The sequence below is a fragment of the Ptychodera flava genome, chromosome 8, assembly GCF_041260155.1.
Source record: "Ptychodera flava strain L36383 chromosome 8, AS_Pfla_20210202, whole genome shotgun sequence".
Lineage (NCBI taxonomy): Eukaryota > Metazoa > Hemichordata > Enteropneusta > Ptychoderidae > Ptychodera > Ptychodera flava.
The window spans coordinates 3,628,745-3,652,128 of NC_091935.1; the positions used below are offsets into that span (position 1 = coordinate 3,628,745).

At 41.0% G+C, this 23,384-nt stretch overlaps 1 protein-coding gene across 1 annotated transcript in view; it reads right to left on the reverse strand.

Annotated features, from left to right (window-relative positions):
- The window catches only part of LOC139138223 (interleukin-12 receptor subunit beta-2-like), a 121,021-nt gene that overhangs the window by 40,463 nt on the left and 57,174 nt on the right, over positions 1 to 23,384 (reverse strand). Inside the window, exons 5-8 of the mRNA XM_070706504.1 lie at positions 7,955 to 8,148; positions 7,508 to 7,659; positions 2,236 to 2,419; positions 1,033 to 1,118 (exon numbers count right to left, since the gene is read on the reverse strand). Coding sequence (XP_070562605.1) covers positions 1,033 to 1,118; positions 2,236 to 2,419; positions 7,508 to 7,659; positions 7,955 to 8,148 — 616 coding nt within the window. The remainder of the gene's footprint in view (positions 1 to 1,032; positions 1,119 to 2,235; positions 2,420 to 7,507; positions 7,660 to 7,954; positions 8,149 to 23,384) is intronic.

The following is a 23,384-nucleotide window of genomic DNA, read 5'->3' on the forward strand; positions in this document are numbered from 1 at the left end:
CAGCGACTCGGGATGGAGTGTAATCCTAAACCTCAAATATTTGCTCGGCAATATAACTCTAACGCTGAAAACATGGACAAAAGCCTTTTACCTCGACCCATGTTATCAGAAGGCGAGATTTTGTCAGCGGCATCGATGGGACAGACTGTAAGCTGCAGTGCATTGTACGTACCGTATACATGTACTATATTGATGGGATGAATAGCTTGGAGCACAGCCACTACTCTGCTTGGAGGTAGTAGCGGAAACATTACTGTACAGATTTGCAGTAACAAAAGTCTACGACGTGTCCTTACAGACCATCATCAAACGCACATTTCGTTCGAAACTGTTTGCATTTTGGTATCATTCGCAGAAAATACAGGGTGTAACTTGCAAGACAGACAAGTCCCTGTTTCAAAAATTTGTTTCCCTAAAATTCAGTTTTCGATCCAACCATAATTTACCCAACCAGATTGTCAAACTTTCAAAGGGCACTTTTATTACATCATGTCACTACAGTATATACTATAGATGCACTCTATATCCATGCAATGCTTTCACCAGCATAACTGAAGCTGTTCATTATCTAGCATTACCAGTTATTATAATTTAAAAAGTGGATTGTCTGTTATGAAATAAATGAACATAAAATATGAATGAAAGATCAATTTTATGTTGCTTACACATGACTGGTCACGAAGTGCAACAGTACTCAGTGTGTAGTGTGTACTCCCTGGTAATGAAATAGTGGGAAATATGTCAATCATGTGTTGCTGCATATTTGCAGCAATAATCTGGTTTGCTGCAAATTTGCAGCAACTTAGTCGTTTACCGCAAATTTGCTGCAAACTGACTTAAGGGTTTGCAGGAGGGTCACATCTACCTGCAAACTTCTGCAACTCCTTCCTGCAAGCTATATGCTTGCTGCATATTTGCAGCAAACTTACGGCAAATTTGCAGTAGAAATAAGTTTCGGTAAGGGTACTTTGCAAACTATACTGCACTCAAACAACTGATTAGAAGTTTTGACTTTTTATAGAATGATCTTACCTCCCATTCAACTCTGTACACCCTGTTTTCAAATTCATCGAATTCAAGCTGACGGATATCAGTGATGTTCACTGTGCCATTTGGAGCTGAAATATATGAACACTTTTTGACTATGCAATGAAGTCAATCAGACTCTCATTTCGGGAAGGCAACTCTTAAGAAACTGAACAAGTTGTAACATAATCCAATTCTCCTTAAAAATCTGTCAAATTGTTATTCCTTTGCTTAAAGCTTTGGCTTTGCTTAAAGTTTTCTTAACTTAACACAATTATGGAGGAAGATGCCTCTCATTTTCATGACCAAACCTTTCAGGAAATCAATAGCTTCTACAGACATTTTGGTTGTACTAAATTATAAAGTACAAGGTGAACTTGTATAACCGATCTGTGTATACATATTCAACACGTGCATAAATTTGTAATGGCCTAGCTTACATTGAGTGACATTAATGTCAAAGAACTTACATACAATTCACCTGCTTCTGTTACACGAAACACCAACTATTTATTCAACTATGTATTTGAATTTTGAGTAGGTATGGAGCTAGTAAAGATGAGTTAAAGCTCATTTACATCACCAAAGTACGATCCTGCATTGAATATTCATGCCTTGTTTGGCAGGGAGGTCTAACTGATAAACTCAGGTCTGCAATTGAAAACGTGCAGAAAAGAGCATTGAGAATCATCTACCCTTTTATTCCCTACAGTGAGGCACTTGATTTGTTAAACCTAAATACTTTGGAGACCAGACGTCAACATCTATTCAAAAATTATGCTTTAAATGTTTTAAAGTCAAATCACAAATTGCCTTTTTTCATTCCCTATATTCATTGTCACAAATACCAAACACGTCGTAGTCAGAGGGTAACATTCAATAGCAGAACAAAGCATAAGGACAACAGTACCATTGTGCACAGTGTTAATCTCTGGTAAGTGCTAGAGTCTTCTTTTTAGAGTATGTTTCTTGGTCTGGTAATGTCTTTTAAAATAACATTTAGTGTTTTTTAAAGGATTTTTAGTGTTTTAAGGGCGGGTTTATTTTTACTGCCGGTTGACCCTTTGTTAATTCTTTGTAAATATAATTTCTGATAAAGTTTTTTAATTATGTAAACCATTCCCATTTGACCAGGTGGTCACAAACGTTTGGTAAAAAAAACCATTATTGTTGTTATTATTATTATTATTATTATTATTAAACACCTACCTGCTTCTTGTGTTGTAGCATCAACAGTTTCTGACCATTCGCTCCATTTACTTATGCTATTGTTCAATATGGTCACTTTCTCACAAATATAGTTAGATAGACATGCAACCTTGAAGTGGTACTTGGTAAATGGGCTGAGTCCGTTTAATTCCTTTCTGGTTTGGTCTTCATCAGTTAGTAGTTCCTGTCAATAAAAGAAAAATACATGTAGATCATAGCAGCTCAGTGGACATTGCAAATTTCAAAACTACTAAGAGAATATAGAATATGTAAAAACATATCTATCCCCACATTAATTTACAGTTAAGTTGCATAATTTGCATAAAAATGCATTCTTCAATCACTTCAATCTCTGTGTTTTCCATTATGCAGTGCACCTGAAGAAGCTCTACCGGTACATAGGGGAGAACCATTTGATTTCGTGTGGGGGGGGGGGTATGGAGGAAGTGGGTATGGGAGCAATTTTTTTTTTCCTGTCAGAGTGACAGCAATTATTTTTTTCTACTGTCAGACCTGCATCAATTTTTTTTTTCCAAATGGAGTAGCAGTGCAAATTTTTTTACATTGGTCATCAAGTTTGTAATGCATTGTATATAAGGGAGCCGTAATTATTTACAGCCTGAAACTCCGAAATTTTGAGTGACCCCCCCCCCCTCGCCAACCATGATGAATTTGAGTAACCTCCCTCTCTATAGAGAGGGAGGTTAACTCTGAAATTGTGACTGATCCCCCACTCAGAAAAGTTAAATACCAATACATGTAATTGTAAAATTTACAAAATACAGCAACAGTAAAGACCTTTCAAATCCTGATGTACCCTGCTAGACTATCATCAGTTATCTCATGATGGTTCAAAAAAGGTGAACCCATCAAAATAAAATTCAAAGACACAATAAAATAAAGATATAAAAGCTCACGCAGTATCTAACCATATAGTATATTGTTTAATTTGGATGGGTATTATGACAGGGTTTTCACTAGGATATCTGACCGGCAGAATTTGAAAGTACAGGGCGAGAACACGCAAGAGGCTTAGGGGGAAGTGTCACCCCTATCTTGCAAGGAAATTTTTAAGATATTGATGTGTGCAATGGTGCAGTCTGGTGCAATCTGAGAGGTTTTTTTTTAATTTTTTAACTCAGTGAAACTGTTAGAATACCCCAAGGGGGAGAGCACGAGAGGGGGTTCCCCCTCCCGTATTGAAAATTTTGAGAAATTGATATGTTTAATGGTGCAATCTGAGAGGAGTTTCAGTTTATTTTGCACTCGGTAAAACTGTTTGAAAATGATATTGAACACTGATATTTTTTAGATTTTTTGCATGATCAGTGTTTGGGTCAGAATATTCATCAACCAAACAATGACAATACAATTTGTGAAAAACAGTTCTGTTTGCCAGAGACTGAAGACAAATGAATATACAGGAACGGAAAATCTGTGACCTTCTTGTGTCACTTCTCCAGCTGCCAGCTTCTAATGAAAAGCTGGAATATGGTATGTTTAACTGTCAAAATGGTCATTGAACTGAGGTAAATTAAAACATGTTTCTGTGATAACAAAGGATGAATTCACAACAGTTCAGTTCAATTCAGTTTTGTCCTAGATCCTGTGAAAATTGTGAGAAATTGATGTGTGCCACGGTGCAGTGTAGTGCAATCCTAGAGGTATTTTCAATTTGTCTTTAACCAGTAAAACTGTTAGAAGACCCAAGGGGGAGAGCTCGAGAGGGGGTGCCCCCCTCTCGCATTGACAATTTTAAGAAATGGATGTGTGCAATGGTGCAATCTGAGATGTTTCAATTTATTTCGCACAAAAAGTTGAGTAACCCCACCCCCCTTCTTCCTCTCCACATTTTGAAGTTTTCAATTTTTTTAGTGACCCCCTCCCCCTCACATTTCTCTGAATACATGGCGAGACACCGGTGAATCGATAGTGCTTTGACCCTGGTGATGTGATCTCAGTCCCCGGTAAACCAGTTTGTTGATTTAGTGATTTGTCTTAACGGTGTCTTAACACTAGTTTATTGACTCCTGTCTTGTGTTTTAAATTTTCACAATTTACAGAAGTCAAATTGTCCCCTTTAGATAGTGCCTATGCCATTGAGATATTCCAACAGAAATCCTGAAATATGATTTCTTGAGTCAGAAAAGGGAAGGAAAACAGTGAGTGTACTGAGGTGTAAAGTAGACCTATGTAGTGCATGCTTATATCATAAGCGCTTGGGAAAAAACATAAGAATTGCTTGTGGTAAAAACATTTGCGCTGCCTATGGCGGAGCGCCGGCAAAGAATACATGAAAATAAGGTTTCCAAATTTTGCCAGTGCATTGTGACAATTTTTTTTTACTTCTGTCTGTTATGACAATTTTTTTCTAAGGCCATGACAGAATCAATTTTTTTTTCTTCTATCTCACCTGGTGACAATTTTTTTTTCTCAAAATCCTCCACACACCCCCAGAAATCAAATGGCTCTCCCCTTATTGAACAAAACGTTATGTTGCAAGTTCATTAAAATATTGTACTGATAAATAAATGTTGTAAATGATAACGAAAACCACTGCTTCACAGAACTTGGAATAAAAGCAATTGTTTTACAAAGTCAATCAAAGATGAAGTTATGATCTGTGATTTCAAACTAATGTACATTAGTCTCAAAATCACAGATCATTTCAGCAGTTATTTATCTATCAGTACAATCTCTGCAGTCTCCATTATACAGTACACCTAAAGAAGCTCTAGTTTTGTAGCAACAGGTTATATTCAAGTTCAATAAAATAGGTACCAACCAAAAAACCGGGTGGTAGTGTGCTTCAATCATGTTTTCTTATATCATCCCATTCCACTTTCCTCTGGGGATCAACTGCTAACGTTCTATTGATACACACACAGACATACAGACACAGACACAGACACAGACACACACAGACAGACACAAACACATATATATAAAATATATCTTTATATATATATATATATATATATATATATATATATATATATATATATATATATATATATATATATTTAAAAACTATCTACTGTTGATTGACCAATCAGAGTGCTCAATTCAGGGTGTTTTATCTACTCGTAAAGCCTTGGTCACCAAATTCCAGAAACGAATGACAGCGCCGTAGTAAAGTACTGTCCAATCAAAAGTGAACATGTCATATTCTGTAGACATCTGATACGTTTTAATATTCAATTTGGTAACACAGTGGAAACCAGCTGCAACACAAATCTGCTGTGCCCTAGGGCATTTATATAATGTGCCCTAGGGCATTTATAGGATGTTCCATCACACTGGAAGGCTATTTCACAAATAGAAGTTTTAATTAATATCCTAAACATGTTACATTGACAAGGGGACGGCTGACGTAAACACATTGAAAACGAAAATATATCAGTTAGGGGCGATAGTTTTTAAGTCGGATAAAACCCTCGTACTCGGGCTCTTCTGGTATATAAAGTCCAACCCTACGATAAAATGTCTCGGCTGCTGCGGCCTCGACATTTTATCGTTGGGTTGGACTTTATATACCAGAAGAGCCCTCGTACTCGGGCTTTATCCTATACATATATATATATATATATATATATATATATATATATATATATATATATATATATATATATATATATATATATATATATATATATATATATATATATATATATATATTGTCTCACAAAACAACGTAAGAGATTAAATCGTAAAATCAATTCTCCAGCAACCCTTATATACACCTGTGGCCACTTTAGTGTTGATCAAGGCTACTTGATACAGACAGAAACTTTGCTTGTACTGGTTGTAAATGAGAGTTTACAATTGGCACCCTGTGTTCAAGATTGACATACCCGATACAGTGCCATTCACTGGTCCATACGTCTCGTTTATTTCAATTTCCCCAGACACACTGTCTGCATTGGGACATACAATTTTACTTGATGCTGAGTGAGCTCGTAAAAGTGTGTTGCCTCAAGGCTTTAATAAATGGAAATGGTATCTTATGTTTCAATTTTTGACACCGAGTGCCAATTGTTAGCTCTCATTTACTACCCTTGGCAGGGTCTGTTTTGTCTTTATACAAGCAGAATTTCTGTCTGTATCAAGGAGGACTTGAACAACACTAAAGTTGCCATGGGTGTGTGTGTATATATATATATATATATATATATATATATATATATATATATATATATATATATATATATATATATATATATATATATATATATATATTTATATTATATATATATTATCAATAGAACGTTAGCAGTTTATCCCAAGTGGAAAGTGGATTGGGATGATATAAGAAAACTTAATATATGTGTGTGTGTACTCTGTAGCAAACATATCTACCAGTATAATCTGAGAGCGCAAGTATAATGAAATTGATAAAAACAATTCAAGCAAATGTGTTATCATCAATTGAAAATTAAACAAGTGTGTGGAATATGACCAGGTCTGAGTAAGCAGTCGGGAGACGAAGTCGTCTAATGCTATAAATGACTACTTTATTCTATACTAATATAATAGACAGTGGCTAATACAGTGAAGCATAACACTTGGGTGAGAGACCGTACATAGAGTCCAGTGACGTGAAGTGTCTCTGTCGAGGGTGGAAAAGTCTCTGATTAGGGAAGGCGAGGTTCCCGAAGATAAAGCACTTTTGGCGGGAAAAGTGTCTATGAGTCACGAGAAAGGCACATGATGGATTAGGCATATTGTCTCAGCAGATGGAATCTCTGGTTGGTAAAATAAACAGTGATAGGAAGCGGTGCCTCGAAGCTTAGTCTTAAAGGAATGCTATCAGAGTATCTATAGTAAGACACTGTACTAATAATGATGTAATACAAGAATATATTTCTTAACAACAAGCTAACATTGTATTTGTTTGCAATGGAAATGGGAGAAATCTGTGTGAAATGTAATCACAATCACTTTTCTTTTTGCAAAAATTAACTTGTGAGTGTTTTGTAATATCATGCTAGAATATTCAGATAAAATCATACTGTGTTCTTGCTGCTCTGAACCTTGATGCACATCATGAGGTACACTAGATTGTCTTTGTTTATCTGTTATGATTTAAGTCCTTCATGGTCCTTTTGATTCTTGTATTTGCTTAAAAGTGTTACGATGATCAGTCCACCTTGACTGACTGATCACTACAGCAACTCCTATAGTTTACAGAAACCTGAGGTTAATCAAGCTACTCAAAGAACGTTACATGAAATATTGTTGTACATAGTGATAATACAATTGAAAGATATACCTCATTCCATGTTGATATTTCATCTGATTTTTGGTAAGCAGTCTTGTACATTAAATGGTATGAATCCTTCCAGTCAGTTGGAGGGGACCACTTTACAGTAGCAGTAGAACTTGATGTTGTAGCGTTCACTGATTTGGGTTTGTTGGGTATAGCTAGAATAATACAATATTAATTAATATTAATAATACAATATTACAAAATGTTTGTGAAAACATGACCTGTAAAGTACAGAGTAAGTTGTGTCTATAAGTGAAGAGTGACCTAGTTATGCTAGGTCTCGTGTATGTAACTTATGAATATCAAGAATGTCTTTATGATAGTTGTAATTAAGACACAGGTATTATCAAAGGCCACTAGGGCTAACAAAAAAAGCTAAAAATTGTATATTTTTCAATACACAATTTCTATTTAGTTCAGCATAAGTTCTTATACGTTATTTTTTCTTACTCTCTGTGTCAGGATTAAACTCCAGCTTAACGTCCTTCTTTCCAAGAGCATTAGACAGCTTTAACATCATGATGTGAGAGGTGCCATAGTTTTGTGGAAAATAACAACTGTTAGCAGTTTGGTTGCAAATGCATCCTTCTCTGATATCATAAATATCAGTATGATGTCCACATTCTGTAAAATTGTGTCTGAAACTTAATCAGAATGATAAAAATAGCGTCAATGACACCGTAGCTCCCATCCTGGACTATCTAGTGTTTGTTCTCTGGTCAGATATTTGAACATGTGTGAAAGGGATAAAGTGCATGAAGTGAAAATACTTAAACAGGAACTTCCCCTATAAATGCTGGATTACAGTAATTCTATGCAAATGTCAAAAAGCCATGCTACTGATCGGACGTGCCGTGTTTGGTCCAAGAATCGTGTCATTTTACCGTGTTCAAGCTGTTTGATGTCACCAAATGTCGCATATATTGTCTATGAATATACAGCAAATGCAGTCGAGTCGAAAATAAACTTTGAAAATGTCGTAATTTTTGTCAGAGCCAGCATATATTTTCAACAGCGTGTTCTGGAACAAGCATTTGACCCCTATTTTCAAATGTCACGACACTGTCAATCATGATTATTCAAATTTATCACGTACGTGGTCAGAACGATGTTTACCCCACTTGCCGAGAGCAATGCAATTAGATAAAGATTACAAACAACAAATACTAACACGCATACATACATCCAGGGAAGGAGTCAACGATACACGGTTTTCTCTTTTTGGATCATGTAGTGGTCCTGAAAAGGACCGTTTGGCATTGGTCCTGAGAAGGTCCGTTTTTGTGGTTATAATACCACCTGTGTCCCAAATAAGGAACGCCTTGGGGATTTGGGTATAAACCTCGAACTTTGGTCGGCACCCAGTCGCGCATTTCCCTGCGGGTCAAGACGTCGTTTCTGTGGCATTTCTTCTTCAGATATCTTGGGTCTTTCCAGCCTTGCTATTTGTCTATCAACCGCCAAAAGTCTTTTTACATGCTTCTTCTCAGGCCAGGGTTGTGATGCGAAGGAGCCATTTCCGCTCCCTTGCTGTGATGATGGCTGGCAAAAACAATGTTGACATTCGGGCAGCCCTTCATCTCTCTGTACTTCTGGTGTTGGCACTTCCGTAGGAGGCAAAGTCTCTGTCTGCTACGTTTCCATCTGCCTGTCTCTGACCTTTACTTGAGCGTTAATCAATAGGACAAAGCTCCCATCCTGATCGAGCAAAGAAAGTGCGGGTTGCTTCCTTTTGATCTTCGGATAGGAAAACTGTGTGTGGGATAGGCATATAGCCTATAGTTGTTACCGTTGCAAACGACCAACAAGAAATGACACTGAAACTACTTCCCAACGGCTAGCTAGTCATCAATATTCATGTCAAAGACTAAAGGTGCTAACAGCTGCGGCTTGGTCATGTCTACAGACAAATAGGAAGCACTTTCTGTTCTGTCGATCTGCCCAATCGCTCTTTTTTTTCATTTCTTATTTCACTGATATCTGTGAACAAAAATGAGGTGTCGGTGTATTATAGATAACCCGACACTAAAATCACAGTCCCTAAACACATCCATGAGTTTGTCATGCTAACAATGCGTAAAATTTTTGCCTTAGGACGACGGCCCCAGGACCCCACCAGAAAGTCGTCCATTTTTTCACACTAACGGACAGCAAAGGGAGATAATGTACTGCGCAACTTTTCATTGCTTCTTCCTGTGACAAGATATTTGGGTGCTAAAAGGCTTGAAATATGTTCTGATAACATGCACTCTCGTCATTTCCATCCACCAATGGCAAGTGCGAAACAAGTGTACAGTCTTAGTTCTGTCTAAGATCATATGTTCAAAATGATAGGAAATTATCCTAGCAGAGGTCGTGTCACGGTTTCTTGTCACACGGAGTTTGACAGTGTAAGCTTGATGATAGCGTACATAATATCGAAGTGAACAAAAAGTGCCTAGCTGTTTGAGAGTATGTGACGTCAGGGCTTGACCTAAAAGTTGCCAGTCTCGAGTCTTAGACGATGTCACCGAAATCATCCTAAATGGTCGATAAAATGTGAGCTCAGGGTCAAAGTTATAATGACCCTATTTAGGTCTCAGTCAGGTATGCATCCGAAATTGTTCACAAATAATGCTGATAAAGCCAACGGCGTCGTTACGAAAATTCAATTTTCAAATGCACGCAATATTCAACATAGAAACGTGTTACTTTGCAGCAACAGGCTTTAGACATTTGGCCATGTACTGCAAAAATAGCGTCAATGACACTGTAGCTCCCATCCTGGATTATTTAGTGTTTGTTCTCTGGTCAGATATTTGAACATGTGTGAAAGGGATAAAGTGCATGAAGTGAAAATACTTACATGAAATGTACTGGAGACAGTGAAATATGTTTAATGTAATTATTCAGAACATAAAATGGAAAAAATACAGAATTAGATATATCGAATACTGTGATACAACCATTAACTCAACAAGTCATTTACAATGACATAATCCCCACTTGTAATAGGAGTATTAGTCTTGATGGGGCAGGGAAATGTGGTCATTAAGAAGTATCACTGGAGTGTATATGTTGAGATCTATGGGCACATAGGTCTATGTCGTTGTTCCCAATTTGAAACACATGAGGCATGTCTAAGTTATGGTTCTAAATCGGGAAAAAAGATCAGACCTCTAGCAGTATTGGCCAGCCAAGAAATACATATGTGCATTATAAATGAGGTACAAGATGTGACATCTTAAGGTCTAATATCCTATCAAAATTGGAGGGTATAGAACTTGTGGTAACTGAAATATGCATATATATGTATAATCAAGATCAAAGGTCATCGAGGTCACATGACATTTTGAAAAAAAAATTATTTTGCTAATTAATCCCTATATGCCAAAAAATCAGACCTCTAGCTCTATTCGCTTGCCCAGAATTAGATGTGTACATAATTTAACGCAAAGAAACGACACGGAGGCAAGTGTTTGGCCGAAATCCGGGGTTATGTATGTACCGTCACGGCGGGGGCGTCAAGGCGTCATGGCGGCCTGGACGGCGGTACCAGACTCCTGGCACCGTGCGTCAGGCAACGTGCTACCGGGCGCCCACTACAGGCCCATGACAGTACCCCCCTGGAACTTTATTGTGAAAAATCCATCAAATTAGTGGAATACAATACTCTTTTATTGTGAGCTGCTACCCTGCAGCGAGGCACTTTTTTTTTTTTCTTTTTTTTCTTTTTTTTTGCGGAGGGTGGGTGGGAATTTTGCGATGTGAACTTGAGCGTGGCAGAGATTGAAATGGACGAAAAATAGCTTTGAACACACTGATGTGCGCATGGATAATGACGTGGAAAGGGTGATGTAATTTGTTGAGATAACGGTAATCGGGGCGGTTGGTAGATTAGGTTACGTCTCAAATGTATCTAGAAGTGTAAGGTAGGTGACGCATGGTGACCCATACATGTCAAGGTCTAAACCCTTCCCCCCGTGTCGCTCCAGACGTTAACAATGATTATAGCAAGCCATAATCACCCATATATCGAATTGCTGGCGTGTCGCGAGTGCCTTCGGCACTACGTCAAGGGTCTCCCGCGGCGTCTTGATGTAGATCTGGTACGCGTCACTCCGCCATCTGCCAAGTGTCTTTATGAGCCAGTCAGGCAAGCCGGCTTCGGCAGCAGTTGTGGCTGCACCACTGCGGAAACTATGTGTCGCGTACATTTTAGCGTCGGAAATCCCTGCCTGGGTAAGCAGTTCCCGCAGGCATAGGTTCAGTCTTTGTCGCGTAAGCCATGTGCCGTCCGCGAATTGGAACGCCGGTTCTTCAGGGCACATGTATCCGCGGTTCCCGGTATATTTCCAATAGGAGCGGACCGCACACACAGAGGTCCCGGTCGGAGCAATACGGATGGTGTGCCCACGCGCGTACGGGTCAGTCTTTGATGACTTTATCCTGATTTCGATCACTTCCGTTAACACAATGTCCCGGGCGAGTAATGTGGCGTTTACGTCGAATTCTGTAGGTGATCGAGCGGTGAACTCGCTTACCCTCAGAAAGCCGTAGAATGCCAGCGTGAAGCTTGCCCATACCATGAGCTTGTCGTTGCTGCACATGTCGGCACGCTGACGCAGGCATTCCTTGAGGCGACGGAGCAGGTCAATGGTGATTGGTAGTCGTGGCCGGCGCACTTCTCCAATGCTTCTCCTGATCCCTTGCAGTGTTCGTTGCAGGAGAGCGTGCGTTGTTACGTCGTCGGCATACCCGCGCTCAACGTGGTGATGCATCACCCCGGCTAGGTACACCTTAATGGTTCGATATGCTAGTCCTCGATTTGCCAGGTTCGTAACGAAGAGTATGGCTGTCCTGATCGTGACAGGTAAGGTTGCTAGTCCGTGTGACGAGCAAAATCCATGTAACACTTTTGTCCTACCTGGTATGTGCGTCGCGTGTTCCCGGCCACACTGTTATGGATGTAGGCAGTTGCTAGTTCCGTCAGTTGTTGTGTAGCAAGCGGGATGGACATAGTCGCGTTGGTACAGGTGTGTGGCCGGCATCCGCTTCTGGCACCAATGCTCGGAACCTCTCCATCTGTAAATGAGAAAGTGCATCAGCAATTGAGTTATCAATTCCACTGACGTGGGCGATCATGACATGGAAATTTCCTTTGGCTGCCTCATAAAAGATGCTCCTTACTAGTTGCATGATGTCAGGGCATCTCGTAGTGCCTTTTTTCCAGATGTGCACGACGGTTTGATTGTCGCAATGAAACAGCACTCGGCGGCCATGCCAACGATGCCCCCAAATTGAACAAGCGACTAGTATTGGGTACATCTCCTTCCATTCGATTGAGGCTTGGAGAGAGTCAGGCCATGCAACGGTGAACCAATGCCCGCGTGGTAGCCACCGGAGCCTACAGTGCCCGAGGCGTCGGTGTAGAGGTCAAGGTCGCGAGAGAGGGTCCACTTTGTATCGAGGAATGAGGCCGTGCCGTTCCATGTCGGTAGGAAGTCGCACCACCATTTCGCGTCAAGGCGGAAAGCGTCAGATAGTGTGATCGTGTCGCGCAACTTGCGTACGGTTGTGCTTAAGTCAATCATGCGGCGGAGGACGATGCGACCGGCGGGAATGCACTTGCATGCAAAACTGAGGGTGCCGATGAGGGATAGCAACTCCCGTTTAGTGCATGAGTGTCGGTGGAGCCAAGTGGGAAGTGTTTGAAGCAGGTCCTGTAGCTTGTCGTCGGGTAAGCATAGTGTCATTGTAAGTGTGTCCAACGTGATGCCAAGGAACGTCATGGTGGGTGATGGGCCTTCGACTTTTTCTGGGGCGATGGGTATCGCGAGGTCGCGGCATGTGTTGAGCATGGTGTCGAGGAGGTACTGGCATCGCGGGGAGTTGGGGGGGCCAGCGCCAAAGTAGTCGTCCAGGTAGTGCAGTAAGTCCTGAGTGTTTGCTCTGTTTTTGACGATCCAGAGGAGTGCTTCGGCCAGGCGGTTGAATAAGAACGGTGCAGAGCGAAGGCCAAAGGGGAGCACGCGATCGAAGAAGAACAGCCCTTGCCATTTAAAGCCGAGGAGGTGCCAGTCCGCCTTCCGTACCGGGCACAGTCGGAACGCGTGCTTAATGTCCACTTTTGTGATGAGTGCACCTTGGCCAAGTCTCTGTAATATCGCGACGGCATCGTCAACGCGGGAGTAGGTGAGGGTGTAGTCTTCCTTGTTGATGTAGTGGTTGACACTATCGTTTCGTGGTTGGGATAGGTCCATTATTATGCGGTGGCCGCCTGATTTTTTAGGCCGAAGTCCAAGCGAGTTTACAACGAAGTTTGGCAGAGGTGGCACGGTGAACGGGCCAATTGTGTGGCCGAGGCGCAGTTCTTTTGTTATGGCGGTGGTGACGGCATCCGGATCGGTCATTGCGGACTGGGCGTTGCGAGTGTAGCGTGGTGCGCGGTTCCCACCGAAGCCGATGTCGGCACAATGAGTGAGGTCGTGGATGAGGCTGGCTGTGAATTGTTTGTGCGGGTGGTCGTGCAGGGCAGCTGAGAGCTTAGTTAGGTTGATTGGCGTTGTCGGCTGTAGCGTGGCGATTGTCGCTGGGTGGACGGTCGCTCCCTCGAAAGGGCTGGGGGGTCTCTGATTTGATGCGTTGGTGGTGTTGCTGAGCACCGTGTTCGGTCGAGTTACACACGGAGCACTTGTGTAGTCTGCCATAGTTGCAGGGTGTCTTGCATGTGCCTCGGTTGAAAGAACGACAAACCGGAGGTTGGTCAGACTGTTTCTTGTTCGCTGGGCTCTCCCAGTAGAACGGGTTGGTGGTGCTGCTGCGTCGGTTTGGGCAATCAGTCTTCACATGACCATGTTGGCCACAGCCGAAGCAGGTAGGACGCAGGAGGTGTGGCTGGTTTTGGAAGTACTGGAAGTTGAGGTCTTGGTTTGGCTGGCTCCAGTTGGCCCTATCTGGGTAGCGGGAAGCGTTCAGGCGGAAGTGTTTGTCATAGGCTAGCCAGGCCTCCGGCTTGTAGGCAGCAGCTTTGGAGGCGAGGAAACGAAGGTAGTTGGCCATGGGGATCGCCAAATGTGGGTAGTAGAATGTACGATAGGAGGAAAAGACGAGGAAGCACTGTAACCAGGTGTCAAAGTCGTCGATGGCTTTCCGCTTCACCTCGGTTGTGAACGTGGCGACGCCACGGTTGTCTGGGTCAAAAGCTACTTGTGTCTTGGTAGCCTTGGATGAGTTGGGGGCTAGGGCATCAGGGTGCAAGTCACCAAATTCGATGAACTTACCGAGGTTAGCCAAGGCGTTGAGTGTTGACTGGTCGACGTACGGCAGGAGCAGGTCGGCTGGGGGTATTGCTGCTGAAGTATTGCCCGTTGGTCCGGCTCTAGGCGGTGGGCGCCATGGCGTTGCGTTGTGACCAGCTGGCTGGGCGAGTTGACTGTAGGGCGCGGCCATATTGCTCGTGTTGTTGTTATGAGGTGCGCCGCTAGCGGTGGAGTTATCCCGGATGTGCGCAGCGCCACCGCTGGTGGTCAAGGCTGGTGGGGTAGCTGTGATGGTGGGTTGGTATTCATTAACGTGATTAGCGGGATGATTACTTGGGTGGCCTTGGGTAGGTACGAGCTGGACGGAGCGGCGAGCGTCGCCGGCCCAGCGACGACGACTGAGGCAGGTGATAGTGCACCAACGGCTGTATCAGTTGGCTGGACTTGCAAGTTGGACGTCGGGATGGGCGCCGTTGCTGTGGCGTTGCTGGTATCTGGCTGCCATAGTTCACGTCGGATTGAGTCAATGGCGCTTGCAATGCCGGTTTCTATCAGTTTGGCGATGTGGTCTGATATACTTGGGTCGGCTGCCGCTGCGGCTGTTGTCGGCATGTCGACGGCAGGGTTGGTTGGTGTGGTTTCCGTCGGTACTGGCTGGAGTAGGAATTTGTCGAGGTGCGCTGGGCGTCTCTTTGTCCTCGTCGATGTACGGGTGGCCGCCCGGGCGTAGGCGCGGCCCTTGGTTTTCTTCGATTTTGGCATGGCGAATTTTGCGATGTGAACTTGAGCGTGGCAGAGATTGAAATGGACGAAAAATAGCTTTGAACACACTGATGTGCGCATGGATAATGACGTGGAAAGGGTGATGTAATTTGTTGAGATAACGGTAATCGGGGCTGTTGGTAGATTAGGTTACGTCTCAAATGTATCTAGAAGTGTAAGGTAGGTGACGCATGGTGACCCATACATGTCAAGGTCTAAACCCTTCCCCCCGTGTCGCTCCAGACGTTAACAATGATTATAGCAAGCCATAATCACCCATAATGAGGTAAAGCGTGTGTTGTCATAAGGTCTCCCATCCTACTAAATACAAAGGACATAGCACTTGTGGTTACTTATTTATTGACATAAACATATATTTTAGGTAAAAGGTCATCGGGGTCACATGATATTTGGTCAAAAAATTTCTCTCCTATAGTTGTCCCTATATACCAAAAATCAGACATCCAGCTCTATTGGCTCGCTCAGAATGAGATATGTGCATAATTATTGAGGTACAGTATGTGGCGTCATAAGGTGTCCAATCATACCAAACATGAAGGGTGTAGCACTTGTGGTTACCAAGTTATGGAAAAATATGTATATTCGAGGTCAAAGGTCATCAAGGTCACATGATATTTGGTCAAAAAATTTCTCTCCTATAGTTGTCCCTATATACTAAAAATCAGACATCCAGCTCTATTGGCTCGCTCAAAATTAGATATGTGCATAATTAATGAGGTACAATATGTGGCGTCATAAGCTGTCCCATCATACCATACATGAAGGGTGTAGCTCTTGTGGTTACTGAGTTATGGATCAGACCTCTAGCTCTATTGGCTCGCTCAAAATTAGATATGCGCATAATTAATGAGGTACAATATGTGGCGTCATAAGGTGTCCAATCATACCAAACATGAAGGGTGTAGCACTTGTGGTTACCAAGTTATGGAAAAATATGTATATTCGAGGTCAAAGGTCATCAAGGTCACATGATATTTGGTCGAAAAATTTCTCTCCTATAGTTGTCCCTATATACCAAAAATCAGACATCCAGCTCTATTGGCTCGCTCAAAATTAGATATGTGCATAATTAATGAGGTACAATATGTGGCGTCATAAGCTGTCCCATCATACCATACATGAAGGGTGTAGCACTTGTGGTTACTGAGTTATGGATCAGACCTCTAGCTCTATTGGCTCGCTCAAAATTAGATATGCGCATAATTAATGAGGTACAATATGTGGCGTCATAAGGTGTCCCATCATACCATACATGAAGGCTGTAGCACTTGTTGTTACTGAGTTATGGACAAATATGTATATTTGAGGTCATAGGTCACCGAGGTCACGTGACATTTTGTCAAAAAAATTGTTTTACTAAGTTATCCCTATATACCAAAAATCAGACCTCTAGCTCTATTGGCTCGCTCAAAATTAGATATGCGCATAATTAATAAGGTACAATATGTGGCGTCATAAGCTGCCCCATCATACCATATATGAAGGGTGGTAGCACTTGTGGTTACTGAGTTATGGACAAATATGTATATTTGAGATCAAAGGTCATCAAGGTCACATGACATTTTGTCAAAATATCCGAGATATATGCGTGAACGGATGGACTTATGGATGGCGGACATGACCCAATCTATAAGCTCACTGGACTTCATCCGTGGGGACTAAAAATTGTGTCACTGCATCCTTTTTGCAATATGAATACGATGAGAAACTAAATTTTTATTTTTCGTGGCCTTATACATGGGAGTCTATGGAGATCTGCCTTATACATGGGAGTCTATGGACGTGTAAACTAAAAATATGCAAATTTCACCACGATTTGCCCAAATTTGGGAAAGGTCACTCCTATGCACTTCCATACCAAGTTTCAAATCAATCGGACTTGGGTTAATGAGGTACAATATGTGGCGTCATAAGCTGTCCCATCATACCATACATGAAGGGTGTAGCACTTGTGGTTACTGAGTTATGGACAAATATGTATATTTGAGGCCAAAGGTCAACAAGGTCACGTGACATTTTGTCAAAAAAATTGTATTGCTAAGTTATCCCTATATACCAAAAATCAGACCTCTAGCTCTATTGGCTCGCTCAAAATTAGATATGCGCATAATTAATGAGGTACAATATGTGGCGTCATAAGGTGTCCCATCATACCATACATGAAGGCTGTAGCACTTGTGGTTACTGAGTTATGGACAAATATGTATATTTGAGGTCAAAGGTCACCTAGGTCACGTGATATTTTGTCAAAAAAAATTGTATTGCTAAGTTATCCCTATATACCAAAAATCAGACCTCTAGCTCTATTGGCTCGCTCAAAATTATATATGCGCATAATTAATGAGGTACAATATGTGGCGTCATAAGGTGTCCCATCATACCATACATGAAGGCTATAGCACTTGTGGTTACTGAGTTATGGACAAATATGTATATTTGAGGTCAAAGGTCACCGAGGTCACGTGACATTTAGTCAAAAAAATTGTGTTGCTAAGTTATCCCTATATACCAAAAATCAGACCTCTAGCTCTATTGGCTCGCTCAAAATTAGATATGCGCATAATTAATGAGGTACAATATGTGGCGTCATAAGGTGTCCCATCATACCATACATGAAGGCTGTAGCACTTGTGGTTACTGATTTATTGACAAATATGTATATTTGAGGTCAAAGGTCACTGAGGTCACGTGACATTTTGTCAAAAAAATTGTTTTGCTAAGTTATCCCTATATACCAAAAATCAGACCTCTAGCTCTATTGGCTCGCTCAAAATTAGATATGTGCATAATTAATGAGGTACAATATGTGGCGTCATCAGCTTGTCCCATCATACCATATATGAAGGGTGGTAGCACTTGTGGTTACTGAGTTATGGACAAATATGTATATTTGAGATCAAAGGTCATCAAGGTCACATGACATTTTGTCAAAATATCCGAGATATAAGCGTGAACGGATGGGCTCACGGATGGACGAACAGACGGACATGACCCAATCTATAAGCTCACTGGACTTCATCCGTGGGGACTAAAAATTGTGTCACTGCATCCTTTTTGCAATATGAATACGATGAGAAACTAAATTTTTATTTTTCGTGGCCTTATACATGGGAGTCTATGGAGATCTGCCTTATACATGGGAGTCTATGGAAGTGTCAACTAAAAATATGCAAATTTCACCACGATTTGCCCAAATTTGGGAAAGGTCACTCCTATGCACTTCCATACCAAGTTTCAAATCAATCGGACTTGTGGTTTCAGAGCAGGAGATTTTTTAACCAAAAATGGGAGAAAATTACAAAAAAATTCATGAAATATAGCCAGTCCAAGATACTGACCCAAGATGTGCACAATCATTTCATGTCAGCCCAAAGTACTTACATGCTAATTTTTCATGTAATCTGCTCAGTGGTTATTGAGTTTTTTCAATTTTGACTGTTTTTACATTTTTTCACTTAATTTGCATATTTTTGGCAATGACAACTTCATTTGAACAAAATCTCATCTCCAGCCCATCATCCATGTACACACCAAATATCAAGATGAAATGTACAGCGGTTTTGGAGTTTTTGATGTTGACGGACAGACATACAGACATACAGACATACAGACAAACATACATACAGACATTTCCCTAGCCTATAAGAATAGCTTCCATTGCCATATATACATATGGCTATGGGAGCTAAAAAAACGGAGTCAGCTTGGATTCTTTGTTGTGCTGCGCAAGAAAAACGTATATACCCACTGGTATGACGGTTTTTTTCAGACAGGACACCCAAGCTAAACCTCATTGAAGCTACACCGCATATTCAATCAATTCCACAAATAAAACAAAAGATTCAGTTTGTATTCTTATTGTAACAAAAGTTGATTATGATGAGTTGAGAATAAAAACCAAAAATACGGTAAATCCTGAAAGAGCTTGAACGGTGCGGTATCACGTTTTCTACGTCTGCACCTATCGAAGTGGTTGCTTCAACGAAGCTGGGGCAGTTAGCCCTAATATGACGTTGTGTAGTGGGAGGCCGTATAATGCCGGGAACAAACAGCATGGTATGCAGGGATATAGGACAGCATCAACCGAACAAACATGGCAGCATGTAGCTCAATATAAATCAGATAAATTGCTACCATCGTTATTGCCAGTATACATCTTATCTTTCTTATTCGGTGCCACTGTCATCACCATTCGTCTATTAGAAACGTCCGGATGAAATTCCGATGACAGCGAGCACACCGTCATCCACTGTATGACCGACTCCTCTGCCCCTCCCTCCCCAACACACACCCCCAGCGACTATCCATATTGTTTTTCAATAGACAATATCAGTGGTTAGCGTCAATGGTTTTTTAGAAAGACGGAAAACCATCACTTAAGTTTCCTAGTTAGATGAAACCACTGATAATATTTAAATTTCACTTTTTCAATTTTTTTGTTCAAGAAATGGATATCTTTGTCTTACACGTCCATGATGAAATCAACACGTTCAAAAAAGTCAGTCCCGGTAACGTCATCATACTGCAGTATCATGATGACATTTGTCTGTGTGTTTTCTCTGACATGTAGAAAACGTCAGTGGTAGTAAAATGTGGACCATCTTTTCAAATTGGGTTGGAGTCGCCTCAGTTTACTCCAGTTGTCGTTCATTCATCAGAATAAATATTCAGGAAAAATTGTCCGGCTAGCGGAAAATTAGAAATCATGGCTCCACATCAGTCTTTGTTGCTCCATGCTCGCTGTTCATCAGCGTTTAGACTGCACAGATTTTATTGCAAGATGTGACAGCAAGTCTTACCCTGTCGTTACTAGATAAAAGTTACAGAGGTATAGCATGACAAAAACGTAAGGCCTAGAAAAAAAAACAATATATAAGTGCTACTTCACTGTATTCTCGTACCATATGGAGGACATTGCCAGCTGATGCTGTTGGGCATTCGACTTTTACGTTCACGTCCAATTTTCTCACGGTCTATTAGTCTAAGACAACAAATTACACCTGTGTACCCTAATCAAGACACAGATGTAAATGTGTGAGCTGTGGATACCCTACTCGTGACACAGGACATGTTCCAGAAACGATTCACACATTCAGCTTGCGTCAATAGATTGCCAACTTGGAGGGACCGTGCTTCTTTGTACCGTTTATCAAACTTGATACCAATGGTCATTTCAAGACTTACATTATCTTTCATTACCGTATATTTGAGACCATGTGCACTATTGTTACTATTGGCACATCGTTGAAATTCAGTAGTGCAGCACTGCTTTTCTAGTCATTTTGCGTCTGTCACAGCCAGTCGATCCGTGTCGACAAATGTTACTAGTGATTGACGGAAAGCAGGCAAATACGCATCTGTCTTTTCATTTTCGACAGTGTCGAAAGGTTATCAGGCTTCGGAACTTAAGTCACCAGATAAACGAAAATGCAAAAACTGCATGGACAGACAAGCGTCATTCGCGAGTATAGACAACTCTTGACGGCGATGTATCCGAACAAGCTTAGGCCTACCTGCGCGATCGTGGCGAACTACACCACGACGTCATGAAAATTAAAATATCAAAGTTCGGATTTACAGTATTCCAAGTCTTAGTTTTAATGTCAATGGAAAACTTTAAGTTCTGTTTGTCACAAAATTTATGCATCGTGCGAATTTCTGTAGGCCTATCGCATCAATGCAGTCAAAGTTTACGTTACCTCAACATACATTTCACCTCAGTTACGTCACCCGGGGTCAAAATCCTGCCAGTGACAGTCACGCTTCACTTCGTTATGGTCCCGGTCGGTGTTGTGTCCCATTGTTTGTGAATTTGCGGCAGTTGTCGGACGCTGCCAGCACTGTTTATGTTTTCAAATAGAAGGCGAAAATGTTGCCTTTGATTCATTCCTTATAACAACCACAGTCCCTCTGTGTAACAACTGAATTAGTTATTCATAATATGTCATCATGCTGTAGTATACAACGAAGTTTTAGTCGACGTTCACTCTGACTGCAGTTAGACAGACCGGGACGGGGTTTACTGCGGCCATAAAATGATCGCGATCAGTGTATTTTACCCGTGGAAACAAATCCCTTGTTCAGGTTTCCATTACATTTAGACAGAAGGTGATAATTGAATGCTCTAAATCCCTCTTAATCGGTAACAGATAGTGTTTACCCCTCCATTAACCATCGTCCACACGTGACTTTGAAAAATCCCGCCCAGTGTATGTAAATTATGAGCGTCATGAATATAATCGCTCTATTGTGCGCCCGCGGTCCTGTAAGTTCCTGTTTAAATGTAATGTACTGGAGACAGTGAAATATGTTTAATGTATTTATTCAGAATATAAAATGGAAAAAATACAAGATTAGAAATATCGAATACTGTGATACAACCATTAACTCAACAAGTCATTGACAATGACATAGTCCCCACTTGTAATAGGAGTATTAGTCTTGATGGGGCAGGGAAATGTGGTCATTAAGAAGTATCACGGGAGTGTATATGTTGAGATCTATGGGCACATAGGTCTACGTCATTGTTCCCAATTTGAAACACATGAGGCATGTCTAAGTTATGGTTCTAAATCGGGAAAAAAGATCAGACCTCTAGCAGTATAGGCCAGCCAAGAAATACATATGCGCATAATAAATGAGGTACAAGATGTGACATCTTAAGGTCTAATATCCTATCAAAATTGGAGGGTATAGAACTTGTGGTTACTGAGATATGCATATATATGTATAATCAAGGTCAAAGGTCATCGAGGTCACAGGACATTTTGAAAAAAAATTATATTGCTAATTAATCCCTATAAGCCAAAAAATCAAACCTCTAGCTCTATTCGCTTGCCCAGAATTAGATATGTGAATAATTAATGAGGTAAAGCGTGTGTTTTCATAAGGTCTCCCATCCTACTAAATACATAGGACATAGCACTTGTGGTTACTTATTTATTGACATTTATTTTAGGTAAAAGAACATCGAGGTCACATGACATTTGGTCAAAAAATTTCTCTCCTATAGTTATCCTTATATACCAAAAATCAGACATCCAGCTCTTGGCTTGCTCAGAAATAGATATGTACATAATTAATGAGGTACAGTATGTGGTGTCATAAGGTGTCCAATGATACCAAATATGAAGGGTTAAGCACTTGTGGTTACTGAGTTATGGACAAATATGTATATTTGAGGTCAAAGGTCACTGAGATCACGTGATATTTTGTCAAAAAAATTGTATTGATAAGTCATCCCTATACCAAAAATCAGACTTCTAGCTCTATTGGCTCGCTTAAAATTAGATATGCGCTTAATTAATGAGGTACAATATGTGGCGTCATAGGGTGTCCCATGATACCATACATGAAGGGTGTAGCACTTGTGGTTACTGAGTTATGGACAAATATGTCTATTTGAGGTAAAAGGTCACCAAGGTCATGTGATATTTTGTCAAAAAAATTGTATTGCTAGGTTATCCCTATATACCAAAAATTAGACCTCTAGCTCTATTGGCTCGCTCAAAATTAGATATGTGCATAATTAATGAGGTACAAATTGTGGCATCATAAGGTGTCCCATCATACCATACATGAAGGGTGTAGCACTTGTGGTTACTGAGTTATGGACAAATATGTATATTTGAGGTCAAAGGTCACCGAGGTCACGTGACATTTTGTCAAAAAAATTGTATTGCTAAGTTATCCCCTAGCTCTATTGGCTCGCTCAAAATTAGATATGTGCATAATTAATGAGGTACAAATTGTGGCATCATAAGGTGTCCCATCATACCATACATAAAGGGTGTAGCACTTGTGGTTACTGAGTTATGGACAAATATGTATATTTGAGGTCAAACGTCACCGAGGTC